This window comes from Oryzias melastigma, linkage group LG1 (assembly GCF_002922805.2).
Source record: "Oryzias melastigma strain HK-1 linkage group LG1, ASM292280v2, whole genome shotgun sequence".
Lineage (NCBI taxonomy): Eukaryota > Metazoa > Chordata > Actinopteri > Beloniformes > Adrianichthyidae > Oryzias > Oryzias melastigma.
Genome location: NC_050512.1, coordinates 21,616,800 through 21,632,394, shown reverse-complemented (window position 1 = coordinate 21,632,394; position 15,595 = coordinate 21,616,800). Strand labels below are relative to the sequence as shown.

Sequence of the window (15,595 nt, the reverse complement as noted above, 5' to 3'; positions counted from 1 at the left end):
ATGGCGCAGGTTCGAAGCGGGACTTTAAAGGAACATGTACAATAAAGTTATTGGAAATAAATTAGTTGTAAGGACAGTGAAACTCTTCCACTTTGCTTTCTTGGACCAGAATTCTTCTTTGTCTTTTTTTTTTTTTTTTTGGCACTTTAGTGTTAATTACATCTTTACTATATTAATCAGTATAATAATATGCAAGGTTGCCTGTGAATTCCCCTTTGGGCAAACATCAAAGCTTTTATACTATTATTGTAGCTAATGTGTTCATTGAATTTTCTATCTTTAAACTGAGCCTGAAAAGAGGATTATAATATAGAAAATGTAAATTTGAGGCAAAAAAGTGTTCCTACAACTGAATACTTTCTTGTATGTCAATATTAGACTAATATTGGATGATGGTATTTTTTTCCTTGTGTATGGAACAAACCAAAATTGACTTAAGGACAGAATGTTATTTTTCCCACTTGGTATCATTTGTGTTTCTGGGACAGTAAAACTGCACAACCTGCCTTTTACTCAACAAACAAAAAGTGTGCATTGTTTCAGCTGAAGTATAATGTTGTTCTAACCTGGTCCTCTCTAATAGCTGATGTAGGTGTATTTTTAAAATGCCTTCAGCGTTTTCTGAACATGATCCAACTCAGAACAGCATTTCTTGCAAAAAGTCCAAAGTGTCAGGAAATCCACACATATAAATCCAGGTGGATCATTAGTGTCTTCTTCTATATTTTCAAGCTTTGCTGTGTTTGGGGATATTTTTGTAAAAACATTAACATTTGAGGTTATGGAGACATCAAATTGAGCAATTTTCCCTTTTACTCCCACCTCAGAGTATCTTTTTTTCTTCTTAGATCTTATTATTTGCATTAAATGCATTTTTGACACGTTTTTTTAAGGGTTTGTTGTTCAGTTTTGCTTTTAAAGCAACTTTTCAGTCACTGCCACATTCCAAACTGTCTTCTGTGCCAGGAGAGCCGGCCTTCGCTCATCTGATGTGGCGTCAACTCCGACCACAAAAGGGGGGCAGCGTGAAGACGAGTATCAGATGGCCATGTCAAACCTCCGGCCAAGCTCCGCGGGACGAGGACCAGACTCCTCACAGACCCTCAGGACGTCCATATGAGAAGCCTCACTGTTTCTCTGCTCCTTTTGTGTCTAAACAAAGCAAAGTAATCCACGTTTTCTTCCTGTTTCACCTGAACTCTGACAAAAACCAACACAAACATGGATATGGGAAGTATTGACTACAAGTACCACCTATTTATTGTGTTTCTATCTGTGAATGAATATGTCTTCAATAAAAGAGGAGGGACTTTTGGCTTGTCTGGCGATTTATAAAGGTTGTTCACCTTTCGGCATTTTTGTCAGGAGTTGCCACAGCGAATCAGCTTTCACGGATTCACACAGGTGGTTTGGCAGAGGGTTTTACAATGGACGCCGTTCCTACACAACCTTACATTTTGTCCAGGTTGGGGACCGGCACAGGGAGACTCAGTTCTACACCCAACAAATTGAGCCATCCAACCACTTGGATAATCATAGAGGGAAAAGCACAATTTTCTTTCATTTGACAAAAGTGTTATGAATTTAGTTTGATGCTAAGAAAGGATTTTTAGGATCCTAAACAAAGTAGTGAGAAAATAGAAAAAACTAAAGGCTGCACCTGCCTTCACCACCTCCTTTTGGCTCCCACCCTCATCAGACCTACATAATACAAATTCATAAAAAACACACTTTTTTTAACATGGTGGCTTTTGTGTTGGTTTTATCTCCATAGCAACCATATTATGTTTCGGACACCCGGAGATGACGAACATTTTTTGGTAAGTTTTAGAAGAATCGGCTAAAGTAAAGTTTTGGATTTCCTTAGCAACGGGGTTTTTTGTTAACCACGCCCATATTTCTAATATGTTCATATCGTATGTCATATCATTTTGTTCAGCATGAGCCAGACATTCATTCTCTATTTTCACAACATTATGATAAAAAACTGGCAAGCAACACAAGAAGGACACTTTTGCAACATATTTTTCCCAATACCATTTTATTGATGCTCAAAGAGTTAGGAGGCGACAGATTGAAATCCCTAGGAGGAGTTTTAATTTGTAAAAGATCCTAAAGGTGTTTTAAGTTTTTATTTATTTACTGAAAATTCAAGATGGCGACCTTTTCTCAGGTCAAAAGTCGACAAAACTTCAGTTGTGGATTTAGACTTAATCTGGTGGCCTGTGCGCAAGATTTCATGAAGATCACTCAGACAAACATTTTTTTTATGTGAAATTTACCAATTTTCACGCTTTGTCACAAATGGCATTTTTTTTTGCTTAAACACAGTAAAAAGGAAGAATTAAGAACACAACTGCTGTGGGACGTAATAAGGGCGGTGTGTGTGTGAGCAGATTTTATATTCCGGCTGGTATTTGATAAAGCCACTTGGTGGATTACCTAAAACTTCTTAAATTTTTACAACACGAGCTAATAAAGGAGAGAAGAAATGAGAAAACATTCTATTGTTTCAATTTTTCTTCAAAGTTTAAAAATATAAAAAATAAAATAGTCATAATTCATCAAATTAAGTCAAAGAGTCTAATTTACTGTCTTACGAATTAGTATCATTCATTCAAAGCCAAAATCCCATAGACTTCAATTGAGAAATAAACCGCTAATAATCAGTCAATATAGAATAACGACTCTTTCTCTGCCTTTTTTTTATTGTTTTTTACACGTTCTTTTTAATTTTCTTCTTTTTCATGGTATTTTTTCTCTAATGAAAATGATACAAGTTATAAACTGACTAATTAGATGTCTCTCTCTAAAATTCAATTCAATTCAATTTTATTTATATAGCCCAAAATCACAAAGAGATTTGCCTCATTGGGCTTCAAAATATAAACAATTGTTAAAAACTAAACAGACTAAATAAACTGGTTATCCCTGCCCTTAGACCCTCCCTCCCGGTAAGGAAAAACTCCTAAAAAATCCTGAGTCAGGAAAAAAGAAGAAACCTTAGGGATTTACACATGAAGGAGAGATCCTATCCCAGGACGGACAGGCGATACCAGAACAGTTAAAGAAAAATTAGCTTCTACAACTACGAATCTAAGAGTTCATTCAGATAAAGCTGAGGGACGAGTGATGATGAAGTCCATAGTCAAGATGAAGCAGAAGAGCAGTCCACGACCAGGAGGGAGATGACCCAGCAGGAATCACTTTCACTCAGAGATGCGGGATGGTGTCGGGGGCGTGGTCCACGGCCAAGAGTGGGAGCGCGGGCGATCCACCGGGGATCTGAAATCTCTCCCGCTCCCCAGAGGAGAGTGGGAAAGAAGAACAACATGTGAATGGAACTGCACCAACAGAAGCATGGAGAACTAAATACAATAAATAATAAAGAATAGAAGAGAGGAGAAGTAGATGAGAATAGAGAACAGAACCCCAGAGCTGATCTGAAAAATAACGCCGATGGAAAATCTAAATTTATATTTAAACGCATCAATATTAATTTATTTATCTAGCCTCACAAGGACCACATGAGAGGGAATCTTCTCTGATTACGAGCTAGCCTGGCAGAACGCCTGTCCAAAGAGGAATGTTTTAAGGCTATTAAAACTATGTGGTCCAGCTTTTAACGTTTGAAATATTTCAAACGTGGTATGGGTGTGGCCTTCCTACAAGATCCCTCCTCATTGGTGAGAGTGGTTGCCATAGAAATGTTGACTCATACCAACTGGGACCAATCATTGCTTACTGACAATGTCTGATTCCAAGATTCATAATTGCAAGAAAAAAAGGAAGGTAAGTGAAGTGACTTCTTTTCGGTAAGCCATTTTCTATGTGTGATGTCACACTTACTTGGTCCAGTTCTCATATACAGTCAACCCAATCACCTACTAGCAATTTATTTCTGTCCTTTTTTGTATCAATAGAGCACACCAAAGTGACAATTAAAACATATGTATTTTATTTCAAATCCACTCTAACTGTCAGCGCAGTTTGTGGGCACATCTTGTGTTCCTAAACAGAAGGCAAATGCATTTCTAATCAGATTGCTGAACTTTCACTTCTTCATCCAAGACATCCTGAGGACCAGATGACTCCATGACTCAGCGCCCACGACTGTATTTCTACATATAAATATGATAAAAAATGATGTATCATCACCTGTCTGCCTCCATATAACAAAACCATTGTAGTCTCTAGACTTAAAAAAAAAAAAAAAAAAAAAAACACTGAGCATGTGTGACTTAAGCATGAATGCTATCTCCCAGGCTTTATGTGAATGATCATCCAGACTGGCGTCATTTGAGCTACGATCACAAGGCACATGAATGAAGGTTTGAAGTGCCCTCAAGTGTTGCATAGCCCCCTTGAGAGGAGGGGGCAAAAGAAGTAAATGTGCTTACACAAGCTCCACAAAGGTCTGGTCATGTGCTGGGCGGATATTTAAGACGGGGGGAGAAAAAGGGCCGATTCTCGCGCGGGGGGGCACCACATTTTTCCAGACAGTGGAGCAGCATGTACAATCAGAGGTAGGCCATCACCTCCATAGAATCTCCACAAACTTGAAATGTAGTAAAGTGCATACACTGGTGTGAGAGACTTAAAAGCTCCAGTTTTTCGTTTGGGGGGAGAGAAAAAATTTTGAAATAATTGCTTTGCCAAATTATTCCCTCCATTAGTTTTTTTCTCATTGTAAAGCTTCAAAGGCGGCGAGTATTTAGCAGGAAAACTGCTGAAGGAAATCTTCTCTTGTAATCTATTGCATTTCTGAACTTGCAGGAGTTGAAAGCTAATGGTTTTGTGAATCATGAATAATGACTTGCGATGCCTGAAGGACCGTCTGAGAAGTTTTGCAATAGCGGTGAAACAAGTGGCTTTGACAAAAAGAATGCAAACCAGTTGAGCTCTTTTTTGGTTGCTTTTTGATCGGTTTTGTCCTTCATGTTAGATGAAGTTTCATTAATAGCTGTGATAAAGTGTGTATAAGTATAAGTAAATGCAGATTCTTGTCATGTTTTCTGTAGCATGTGGAGAGAAGCTCTCCTGGTGGTGACCTTGTGTGCCGGTCTAGCTCTGGCGCAGTTCCCCCGGGAGTGCGTGACCCCTGAGGGTCTGCTCAGCGGCCAGTGCTGCCCGTCCCCGACTGGGGCGGCCGGGGACGAGTGCGGCTCCAGCACGGGGAGAGGGCAGTGTGTGGCCATCGCCGCTGACAACCGCCGCCACGGGCCGCAGTACCCGTACTCTGGACGGGACGACAGGGAGAGGTGGCCGCTGAGATTCTTCAACCGCACCTGCCAGTGCAACGGGAATTTCAGTGGCTACAACTGCGGGCAGTGCAGACACGGACTGACCGGGGCAAACTGCGATCAGAGAGTCGCTGTGGGTGAGGGAACGGATCATGACAGAAATTTAAGATAACTCTTTGATTTTAACCCTGGAGAATCTTCTGGGTCAAATTTTGCCACTATTATTTTTCTTTTTTTTAAACATTTTTTTCTTTAATTTCATTTTTTTACTATTATTATTTTTAGCAAGTTCTAATCAAAATAATCAATCACATTGATTTGATTGATTTTTTTTGACTGAAAAGCAAATTTGGTAATGTTTTAGATGAAGTGCAGCAAAACACTCAATTTAATGTTGACAAAAATAGTTAATTAGTTTGTTAAGCTTGTAAACAGTCTATTAACGTGGTCTTTATAGACAATGGCCTCACTTTAGATGTTGATAAATCTTACTAAGTATGTTAATAAATCTAATTCTGCTAATTGTGATAATGAACGTCTTACTAACACCCTATAAACACATTAAAAATGTTTGTTAATGTGTTAATAAAGCTTTTAAGAATCCTTATCATAAAGTGTAACCCAAACGTGCTCTTGGGCTCTCCAGGGTTTATTTACATGTTTATGATTTAATTTGCCTTAAATGTAAAAAGCTAAATATATATATATTTCCATTTACAAATCAATTTAATGTCATTTAAGCAGTTTTTCGGTTTTTATGGTTTAAATTACAAAAAAAAAAATACCATTGATTAGAAAATCCTAAAGAAAACAAAAAAAACTCAAAAAATGGGAAAAAAGATAATTGATTCATACATTATTTTTAACCCCTTCATGCATGAATTTATTTCCCGCTATGGAACAAATTTATTCACTCAATTTTTTACTTTTAAGTAGAATAGTAATAATTTTTTTTTTAAACAGTTTATATTCTTTTTCATTTCCATCTTCTAATCTCTTGGTCTGTTTCTAATGCCCCATCACTGAAGTAAGGAGGAATATCATGCAGATGACTGCAGCCGAGAAGCGGGCTTTTGTGGATGCCTTGAACCAGGCCAAGAGCACGGTGCACCCTGACCTGGTGATCTGCACGAGGAGGTACGAAAGCTCCACAAGCTGATCACGGGAGTCTTTCTAATTCATGCAGTGACCCACTTTTAACAAGAGTTTGTATTTTCAGCCAGACAGTCTTGCATAAACACCTTCGAGCAGACAGAGGTTTTGCCAAAAGACTTGTATGCTCAGTCTAGCCAGGTCTGGAAACTATGCAGCCAAAACCTTTCTTAAAATGTTATTTTCAAAAGCAGGTAATTTTTATCAATGTCTTCTGCAAGTTTTTCTTTAGGAAATGTGGATGCAACAGGAAAGAGAACAGGTACTCCAATTAATTAAAGTAAAACCAGGTTAAAATGAGAATAACAATCTTCCAAGTCAGCAGAGGTTTGGAAATGAATTCAATTTAAATACCTGCAGGTATTGGAACAGGACAATTAACATATGATAGTATGACCCACTTTTATTTACAACATAAACACAGGTTAATTCAGTATTAAATAATTCTTTTTTTAAGACACACTCAGATCATCTTTTGAGTTATTGTAAAAGCATTCCCAGTGGTTTTTTAGTTATGATTACAGTGTTTTGCGAATAATAGGAACACCATCAATGAAAGGTCTATTTTTGAACTTTAGTCATATATGACGCAAACTGAAACATAAAGCGCATTAGGGGAGACAAAAGAATGGAAGAGAAGTCCATACGTCAGTCAGACTTTGATTGCATTGAGAGAGTAACCCTACAACTTGTATGTAACGTGCTACATGTTAGCCACATTAAAAGCGTTAGCCCCGTCAGCATATTTATGGCAACTGTTACTCTCAATCTTGTTTTGAACGCGTAAAAAATAGACTCATTGCACTAAAACAAAAATCTCATTATCTACACTAACTTCTAACCTTGTTGGAAACACGTAAAAATCTATCTGTCTGACACCGCAATACATTAGCCAAGTTAGCGCATTCAAAATACCTGTAACTTCCAACAATGTTTGCAACACGTTAAAAAAGGAGAATATACAGCCAAAGCCAAATGTTACTGAGACTTTGCTAAATCCCAACCTTGATAGTAACAACTAGAAACAATCTTTATATTTATATAAAGCACTTTGATTGTAAGATGCACTGATGTTTATTTGAAAATAAAAATAAGGGCTATTAAGTGCACCTTATAGTGTAAAAATACAGTGCAATTTTAGCCCAAATCAAAAACCTGCCATTTTTAAGGACATAGTTTCTGCAGAGCGGGAGTAGTTTGAAATAAATTAAATTGTGGGCGGGACCATTGCGGCAGAGCAACCTGCTGTTATAAGGCGGAGAGCTTGTGGCCTTTACAGCTTTTTTACATCACAAATTTTTCAAATGACATTTTTTTTTGTCTGCTCCTGATTCACAATTATTTGAATAAATAAATACTCAGAAATGCAGTTTTATGTTTAATTACTTTCTGTATGTTCTCCACTGTCATAAAAATGCTACTTGAACATGTAAAAACCCCAGAGGGATTATTACCAGTGGAGTGGGTCTTTAAATAACTATATATATATATATATATTTGCAGAGAAAAAGAATTTCATGAAGCAAATCTTTTATTTTTAGGTATCAGGAAGTGTTGGGCCCGGATGGCAACAGCCCACAGTTTGAGAACATAACCATTTATAACTATTTTGTTTGGAGCCACTACTACTCCGTCAGTAAAACCTACCTGGGGCCGGGCCAGGTCAGCTTCGGAGGCGTCGACTTCTCCCACGAGGGCCCGGGTTTTGTCACCTGGCACCGTTTTCATCTGCTCCAACTGGAGAGAGACATGCAGGTGAGGGGCGGCGGGAGGAACAGCAAAAAAGGAAAAGGAAACACAGTCAGAGCAGGAAGAAAAGAATAACAGAAGATAATGAGGAGGAAGAGAGGAGGATTTTCTTTTTTAAGATGGAGTGGGAAGCTCTCCAGCACAAGAAAGGGGGAGTGCAGGGAGAGAATAGAACAGACACAAATAAATATAGTGACCCTGTGGAGGAGGAAGATTTTCGAAGAGGTAAAAAACATCTCAGAAAGCGGAAAACAGTTGCTTCCCTATAAAAATAAAAATAAAAAACCTAAACCAATTTTTCCTCTCCTTTTGAGCAGAACATGCTGGGAGACCCCTCTTTTGCCCTGCCCTACTGGAACTTTGCCATCGGAGGCAGCGAATGTGACATCTGCACCGACGACCTGATGGGAGCCAGGAGCGCCTTCGACATGAACTCCATCAGCCCTAACTCCGTGTTCTCTCAGTGGAGGGTCATCTGCGAGAGCGTGGAGGACTACGACACCTTGGGCACCATCTGCAACAGTAAAGACAGATGCACCGACACCGCAGAGTAGAACTGCAGCTACACCTCCAAAAAAAAAAAGAAAGGAGGGCAAAGAGCTCATAAAGGGAGCATGTAGAACATAAAGCAGCTATAAATAATAACACACAGCTGTTGTGCTAAGCCCAATATTGCTCTTTATTAGTACAGTTTGTTCATAACTACGCCTAATGTCAGATTTCGCCTTCTGGCTCTGTGTGAGAGGGTTCACGTTGGATCTCCGGTGAGGGTAAACGTACTTACTGTAGTTTTTGAGTATAAGTCATGTTTTGTGCGTAGTTTGTTCGGGTGTGTAACTCATAGTCAGTAGCAACTTATCTGTGATTGAAAAAATAGAAATATCTGCTACCACTAGAGGGTGCTGCAGGTGTGTGTATCAGTATTTGCAACTGACAGCAAAGCAGAAGAAGTGCCAGTCTGTCTTATGGTGCGTTTACGTTCAGTTTCAATGAACTCGCATTTTGTACATAGAACCCCCCAAAATTGTGCGTAGCCATGCATGAACGCAGGAAATTTGAACATAAAGCCAAAAACGCTCACAAACACATTTACATAGACTTTTCATTGAAGTGGATGCTTGAATGTGTGTCGTTTAAGGCAGTGTGAACGTAGCTTGACAAGGGTATTGGGGGAATTGTTCCAAAGTGCATCATAGAATGAAGAATTCAATGGATTTTATGATTTGAATTGATATAAAGAGTTGACTTGTTAGCATGTTTTTTATGATATTTTTTTATTTAAATAATTGTTCACATGTTGCACTAATATACAGTGGGGCAAAAGAGTATTTAGTCGGCCACCATTTTTTGCAAGTTCTCCCACTTAAAAATTTGATTTGATTTTAAAATAATTTATTTGTAAATCATGGTGAAAAATAAGTATTTGGTCAATAACAAAAGTTCAACTCAATACTTTGATTTATACCCTTAGTTGGCATTGACAGCAGTCTAACGTTTTCTGCTGTTGCTGGTATTTTGGCCCATTCCTCCATGCAGATCTCCTCTAGAGCAGAGATGTTTCAAGACTGTTGCTGGGCAACACAGATTTAAAGGAGCCTGGCTACAATGTCTACAGTAATGAATACCTGTTAGATCCAGCGTTTAGTGGAGATGGGACACCAATGAAAGATATACGGTATTGTGCAGTTAAAATGAAAGGATTTGCCAATCACTAGCTTAGCGGAGAAAGTTTAGGCAGTGCTGGTAGCGCTCACTCTTCCGGAAAATGGGGCTGTTCTCACTTTGTGACATCAGCTCGTTTTCGTGTGTCAAGCTTGTGCTTAGATTGCAGGTTTTAGAGGATTACTCTGAATGGATCAAAACACTACTTTGGGGTTGTTTATACTGAGATATGAACTGTATAATGCACTTAAGAGCTCAAAAAGTCGATATGGCATGGTATAGCAACCTTTAACCTTGTGCTATCTCATGGGGTCCAGATGACCCGACCCTTATATTGATGTGTGATCCCTCCAATGACAAAAGTAGACTAAAAGTCCTTGAAAAGGACAGTTCAGTGTGCAGTCTTGTGGGGTCCAGATAGCACAAGAGTTACATAAATTTCTCCAAAAAGGTGTGACTTATAGTCCAAAAAATATGGTACTAGTGTTAAACAAGGGAATTCTTTTGACCCAAAATGTTAATTCTGCTTCGGCTACGCAAGTCGGGGATCAGTGCTCATTCCACACACTGGCACCAGATTAGTCCCCCACCTGTTTCTCGTGTGCTGAACGGAAAACTCACAATTCTTTTGATCTTTAACTCTGGATTAAGAATGTCAGACGATACTTTTTTATATAGGAAAATAGTGAGGAAAAAAAGTGGTAGGATGAACGCAAAAGAGCCAAACCGAAGTGATCCGTCTCCATCTGCCCCTATGGAGAGTCGTGACAGGTCTGGTATTTCTTGGGGGAACCAGCAACAACACCTAAAGTGGGTTAATGGTGGAGGTGGTGGGGGGGTCTTGATTTGTGCATCTGCCTGTTGAAGACAGAAATCTTGCGGTATCCTGCTTTCCTTTGATCTGAGGGAATAATCTTCAGACACGCAGACAACTCTGGTATGTAGCCCCCCTCTTGTGTGTAGGAGAGACAGCGAAAGAAAAGAGGAAAAACAAAAGAGGAGAAAAGAAGTAGATCACACAATGCTGGAGAAAAAGACAACTTCAATCGCAGAGCGCCATACTGTTGGCTTTTATTGAAAAATTTAACTGGTATCTTGTCATGTTTGAGAACGATCAAACTAGTCTAGAAAGTATCTAAATGATATTCATCGTCTTTTGATTCGATTTCTGTGGGGACCACACATCTTTGTCTAGATTTTAATCCAAGACACAAACTATTTCTGAAAGCTTTTTATTGTTTTATTTGAGTTACATTTAGCTTTTATCTTTTTTCATCAAGGTTCAGAGAGTAGCCCCATCAGGAGGAACCCGGCGGGCAACGTGGCGCGCCCCATGGTTCAGAGGCTGCCGCAGCCCCAGGACGTCCTGGACTGTCTGGAGCTAAACACCTTCGACACTCCTCCTTATTACTCCACCTCCTCCGAGAGCTTCAGGAACACCATTGAAGGTCTGCTCTTACTTTGAAGATGCGAGTCAGAGCGGGGAAACGAAAGCTGGTGAAACTCGGTGTATATATAGATTCAAATTGAAGCCAGGAACAAACTCAACCGTCCTCCCACGTGCGCATCTGAACAGCTCCAGCGTTCCCGTTCTGAAGTTGCAAAAAACTTCACTTGAAGGTGGTTTGTTCTTGTCTCTCCAGGGTACAGCGCCCCCCAGGGGATGTACGACCCCGTCATCCGCAGCCTCCACAACCTGGCCCACCTCTTCCTCAATGGGACAGGGGGTCAGACTCACCTGTCTCCCAATGATCCCATCTTTGTGCTGCTGCACACGTTCACCGACGCCGTCTTTGACGAGTGGCTTCGCCGACACCAACCAGGTGCGCGTTCGACACACGTGCAACCACCGCAACTCTGCAGCAGACGACTGATTTCCTGCTTCCTGGTTACAGGTGATGTGGTTTACCCCGAAGAGAACGCTCCCATCGGACACAACCGCAGGTTCAACATGGTTCCCTTCTGGCCTCCGGTCACAAATGCGGAAATGTTTGTCAGCGCGCCGGATAGTCTGGGATATTCCTACGAAGTCCAGTGGCCAGGTGAGTGACGGCGAAGCCTTCAGAAGACTGAATACTCATTACTGACGCCTTCCTTCTCCTCCTCCCTTTGGCAGCTCGTCCCCTCACTCTGTCTGAGATTATCACTGTGGCCGTGGTGGCGGCAGTGGTGGCCGTGGCGGCGTTGGGGGGCCTCATCGCCTGCGCAGTCCGAGCTCGTTCCCACCACTCGGCTGAGGCCCTGCAGCCGCTGCTGGGGGAAACCTTCCGCCGCTACTCAGAGGATGACAGGAGATTGGACAAGTCGCAGTCGGTCGTCTGATCCCCCACACTTTCCCTAGAAAGGGGTCTTGAGATTTGTTTGTTTTCTAATTCATCGGTTTCTTCTAATAAAGTCGAACTGGTTTCAAAACCACAACTGGGATGTGTCTGTTTTTGCAAAAGGCTGCCATTCGAAGGGGTCAAAGGGCAGCCAGGAGGTCATGAAATAACAGCTGTAATTTAGCGTTTATGCTGCTCAGCCTCTCTAGTGTCAAAACCATCATTTCACAGGACAGAACGAAGGACGAAGATTGTTTTCTGCAGATCGCTCTGCCCACAACATCCAACTGACTGAGAGATAAACCCGATAATGTCACACAGACAATTTGATGCTCGTGTTCTCATTCCTTGCATTTCCTCTGTAAACAACAGGCGTTGGGCTGTAGAAGGAGACGGCAGTCTGGTCTTAAGACGGGCCTTTTGCTGCAGGTGCAAATTTGTTTGTCTTTAAGCCCGAGGCCATCTGGCAAATCGCACCACTTAATGTTAATCTACCATCCAACCACTGATGAAGCCAGATTTCCATGCTGTTTTAGCAGCACACACACTGCCCCCATGTGGATGGATGCAGTCCTGCAAGTAGATTGTTTTTTTTTTCTTTTTTTTTTACACTAGTTTTAAACAGTTGCAACACGATTTCAAATAAATTGATTAGATGTTGTTATTGGCTCATAGATGCTCTAAAGGTGCTTTGGTAGTTTGGTGCTCCATAACAGGTGTACGTTTTAGATAAACCACAGAGAGTACACTCTAAAATGCACTAAAAAAGGATATGTTTGCCCCCTCTTGGCAAAAAGTAACAGACTTAAGGCTTTTTATATTAAGTATACTTAAACATAAGTATAGCAAGTATTCTGTAGACCAGGGATCTGCAATCTTTAACACTAGAAGAACCATTTGGGTCAGTTTCTTACTGACTAAAACACAGTAAAAGCCACAAAGTCACACTTTTTTGTTTAGAAAAGAGTATTTTTGTTTTTGTTACCTATTTATTCAACATTTATTATTAAATTAAATTTATTTATTTTAATTTCTATTTATTTATTTAATCATTTTATTGTTTTTTAAGTTAATTTATTTATTGCATATTTATCTATTTGATTAGTTATTTTTATTCATTTCAAAAGGGTTTTTAAATTTTACTTATTTTTTTATATTTTAATATGTATTTAAATATGAGTTTATTTGATTGTTTATAATATTTCATTCATTTTTATTGGTTTTTACATTTTATTTATATTTTTTAATGCAGTCATTTGAAGTTTTTTTAATATATGTTTTATGTTTATTTTTTTATTCCTTTTCTCAGAAAAGGGTTTTAAATGTTTATTTTTTTTAAATAATATTTTAACATTTTTTACTATTTTTTTGTTATTTAGGTCAAATTCTGTCCACACACTGGAACTATGTGACATCTGCTCAACACCATCACAATAAGAGTTTTTGAAAGATTTATTGTCACACTTCATTTTTGTGAGATTTTCAAGATGGTGTATTATTCCTCTGCATTTTACTTCAGTATCTGCATAAATACGGATTTACAAATTATACTTAAGAAAAAAAGTAGGATTACAAATTACTAGAAAGAAGTCTGGAAGTTGTGCTATCCTTCCAGGAATGCACACGAAACCTAAGATTTGACTGAATTTCATTTTCTAAAGATTATCTCTGCTTTATAGAGGAAACTTGAGTCTTTAATATTCTCAAGTTGAGCTGGACAGATTAGAGGCTGAAGGAGGGGAAAGCCCTCAATCCATATCAGGAGTGATGATCATCTTTGGTGCTGCTGTTCAGTGAAAGCGATCAGTTTGAAAACTCCTAACTTGCGCTGTAACTTCACGAGCCAGCGTAATTATTTCTAGCTCTGGGCTCTCAGCAAAATGAGTGACAAGAGGCATGCGCGCGTCTCTGTGCCAAAATTTACATCAGTGCTGCTTATTTGCAAGTGACAACTTTAGACTCCCAGTTCCAGAATGACATGAAGATAGTGGCACCGGCGGTTCAAGCTGTAATGAAGTGCGAGCCTTCAGGATGTCTAGCCTTTGCAGTGTTTCTTCCTGTTGGGTTATTTTCGTCTTGCCTTAAGAGGAGCGGGATTTTTTTTAAGACTCAGCACTGGACTGAATAACTTAACACTGGCATTTTTGCAGCACAGGATGATATCTTGACAAAGAGCCTCAAGGGACTGGAGGAAAAAAGCTGCTTTTTTTTTTTTTTGAATCCATTATAAGTTTTTTTTTTTTTTGGCACCACCAGGCTACAGTGTAAAGGTTGCAGTCCTGTGGATATGAGAATATGAATAGAGTTGACAGTCACACACAACAATCATTTGGCTACTGCAAACCTCCGGGGACGGAGGATCATTAGTGGCTTTCAAGTGCGCTCATCTCAACCGTCCTTTATTCCAGGATGAAGCATAAAACACGCGGCATCTTTTAGCACAGAAGCATGATGGATTTTTGTGGCAAACTTGGAAGCTTAAAAACAAGAACATTTGGAGCCTCCTGGTGGAAAATCTGTCAAAAAAAATCTATTTTTTACCAACTTAAAGCAAATTGTTTGAAAATCCACCAAACAAAACAATCTACAAAACATTCAGGATGCTAAATAAATCACTCGCATAAGGATTCTGTCATATAGAATAGAAATCCTGAAGTGCACAAAGGCGTTTTCTCCATTTTAGAAGCTTCCTGGTGCAAGCAGGCGAGCAACTGTTCATCTGGAGCGGGATTAACCAGACCACCATGGCGGGGTTTCAATAAAGCTTGCAATGTGAACAGATGGTTTTGACTAATGCAGACGCTCCACTGAAGATCTCCCAAGATGCCTCCTATTCTCTAAATGAGACATTTGTGGGCAAGTGTGTTGTTTGTCAAGTTGTCACCTATTTCACGAGTGATTTAAGTCAGAGAATGATGCATTTATTGGGAAACAGTGAAATGTTTGAATTATCCGTGTTTGGGTTTGTTTGTTTGGTTTTTTGTTTGGTCTTTGACTCAAATTTGGAGTTATTTTTTCTAGCTGCCTCGAAAAGCTGTTATCTCCATAATCCCTCTTGCTCTTTCTACTTCTGTCCTAATTTGCATTTCCATAATTTTGAGCCATTTGTCATTCCACGTGGCACAAACTTGACTAAACCTAGGTGACTTTGGAGTATGGATTTATGTTCGACAAAGACAGAAAACCATAGCAAGATTGAAAACACTTCCATATTTATGAGAAAAAAGGTTTGAAATGCATAGTTTGTAGCATCTTGAAAGTGTGGCAGTTTGCAAAACTAGCTGCTAGGTTTGAAGGATACAAAATAAATATCAAATAGATAAATATCAAATAGATAAATATCAAATAGATAAATATAAAATAAATTAATTAACATAAAAAACAATAACTTGAAGTAACATTGAGTTCTTCAGGTGTTCCCTTTATGTTTTGAGTGGTGTACTTTTTAATATTCTTAATCTAGAAGTA

General features: G+C 39.3%; 1 protein-coding gene across 1 annotated transcript; it reads left to right on the top strand.

Moving 5' to 3' along the window:
- The first annotated feature begins 4,460 nt into the window (after nucleotides 1-4,460).
- Nucleotides 4,461-12,893, top strand: tyrp1b (tyrosinase-related protein 1b). Its single transcript, XM_024290351.2, has 9 exons — nucleotides 4,461-4,526; nucleotides 5,022-5,380; nucleotides 6,272-6,380; nucleotides 7,937-8,150; nucleotides 8,462-8,666; nucleotides 11,087-11,254; nucleotides 11,450-11,629; nucleotides 11,702-11,848; nucleotides 11,923-12,893. The coding sequence occupies exons 1-9, from the start codon at nucleotides 4,513-4,515 to the stop codon at nucleotides 12,126-12,128; spliced, it is 1,602 nt and encodes a 533-aa protein (XP_024146119.1). The 5' UTR covers nucleotides 4,461-4,512; the 3' UTR covers nucleotides 12,129-12,893.
- The last annotated feature ends 2,702 nt before the right edge of the window (nucleotides 12,894-15,595 follow it).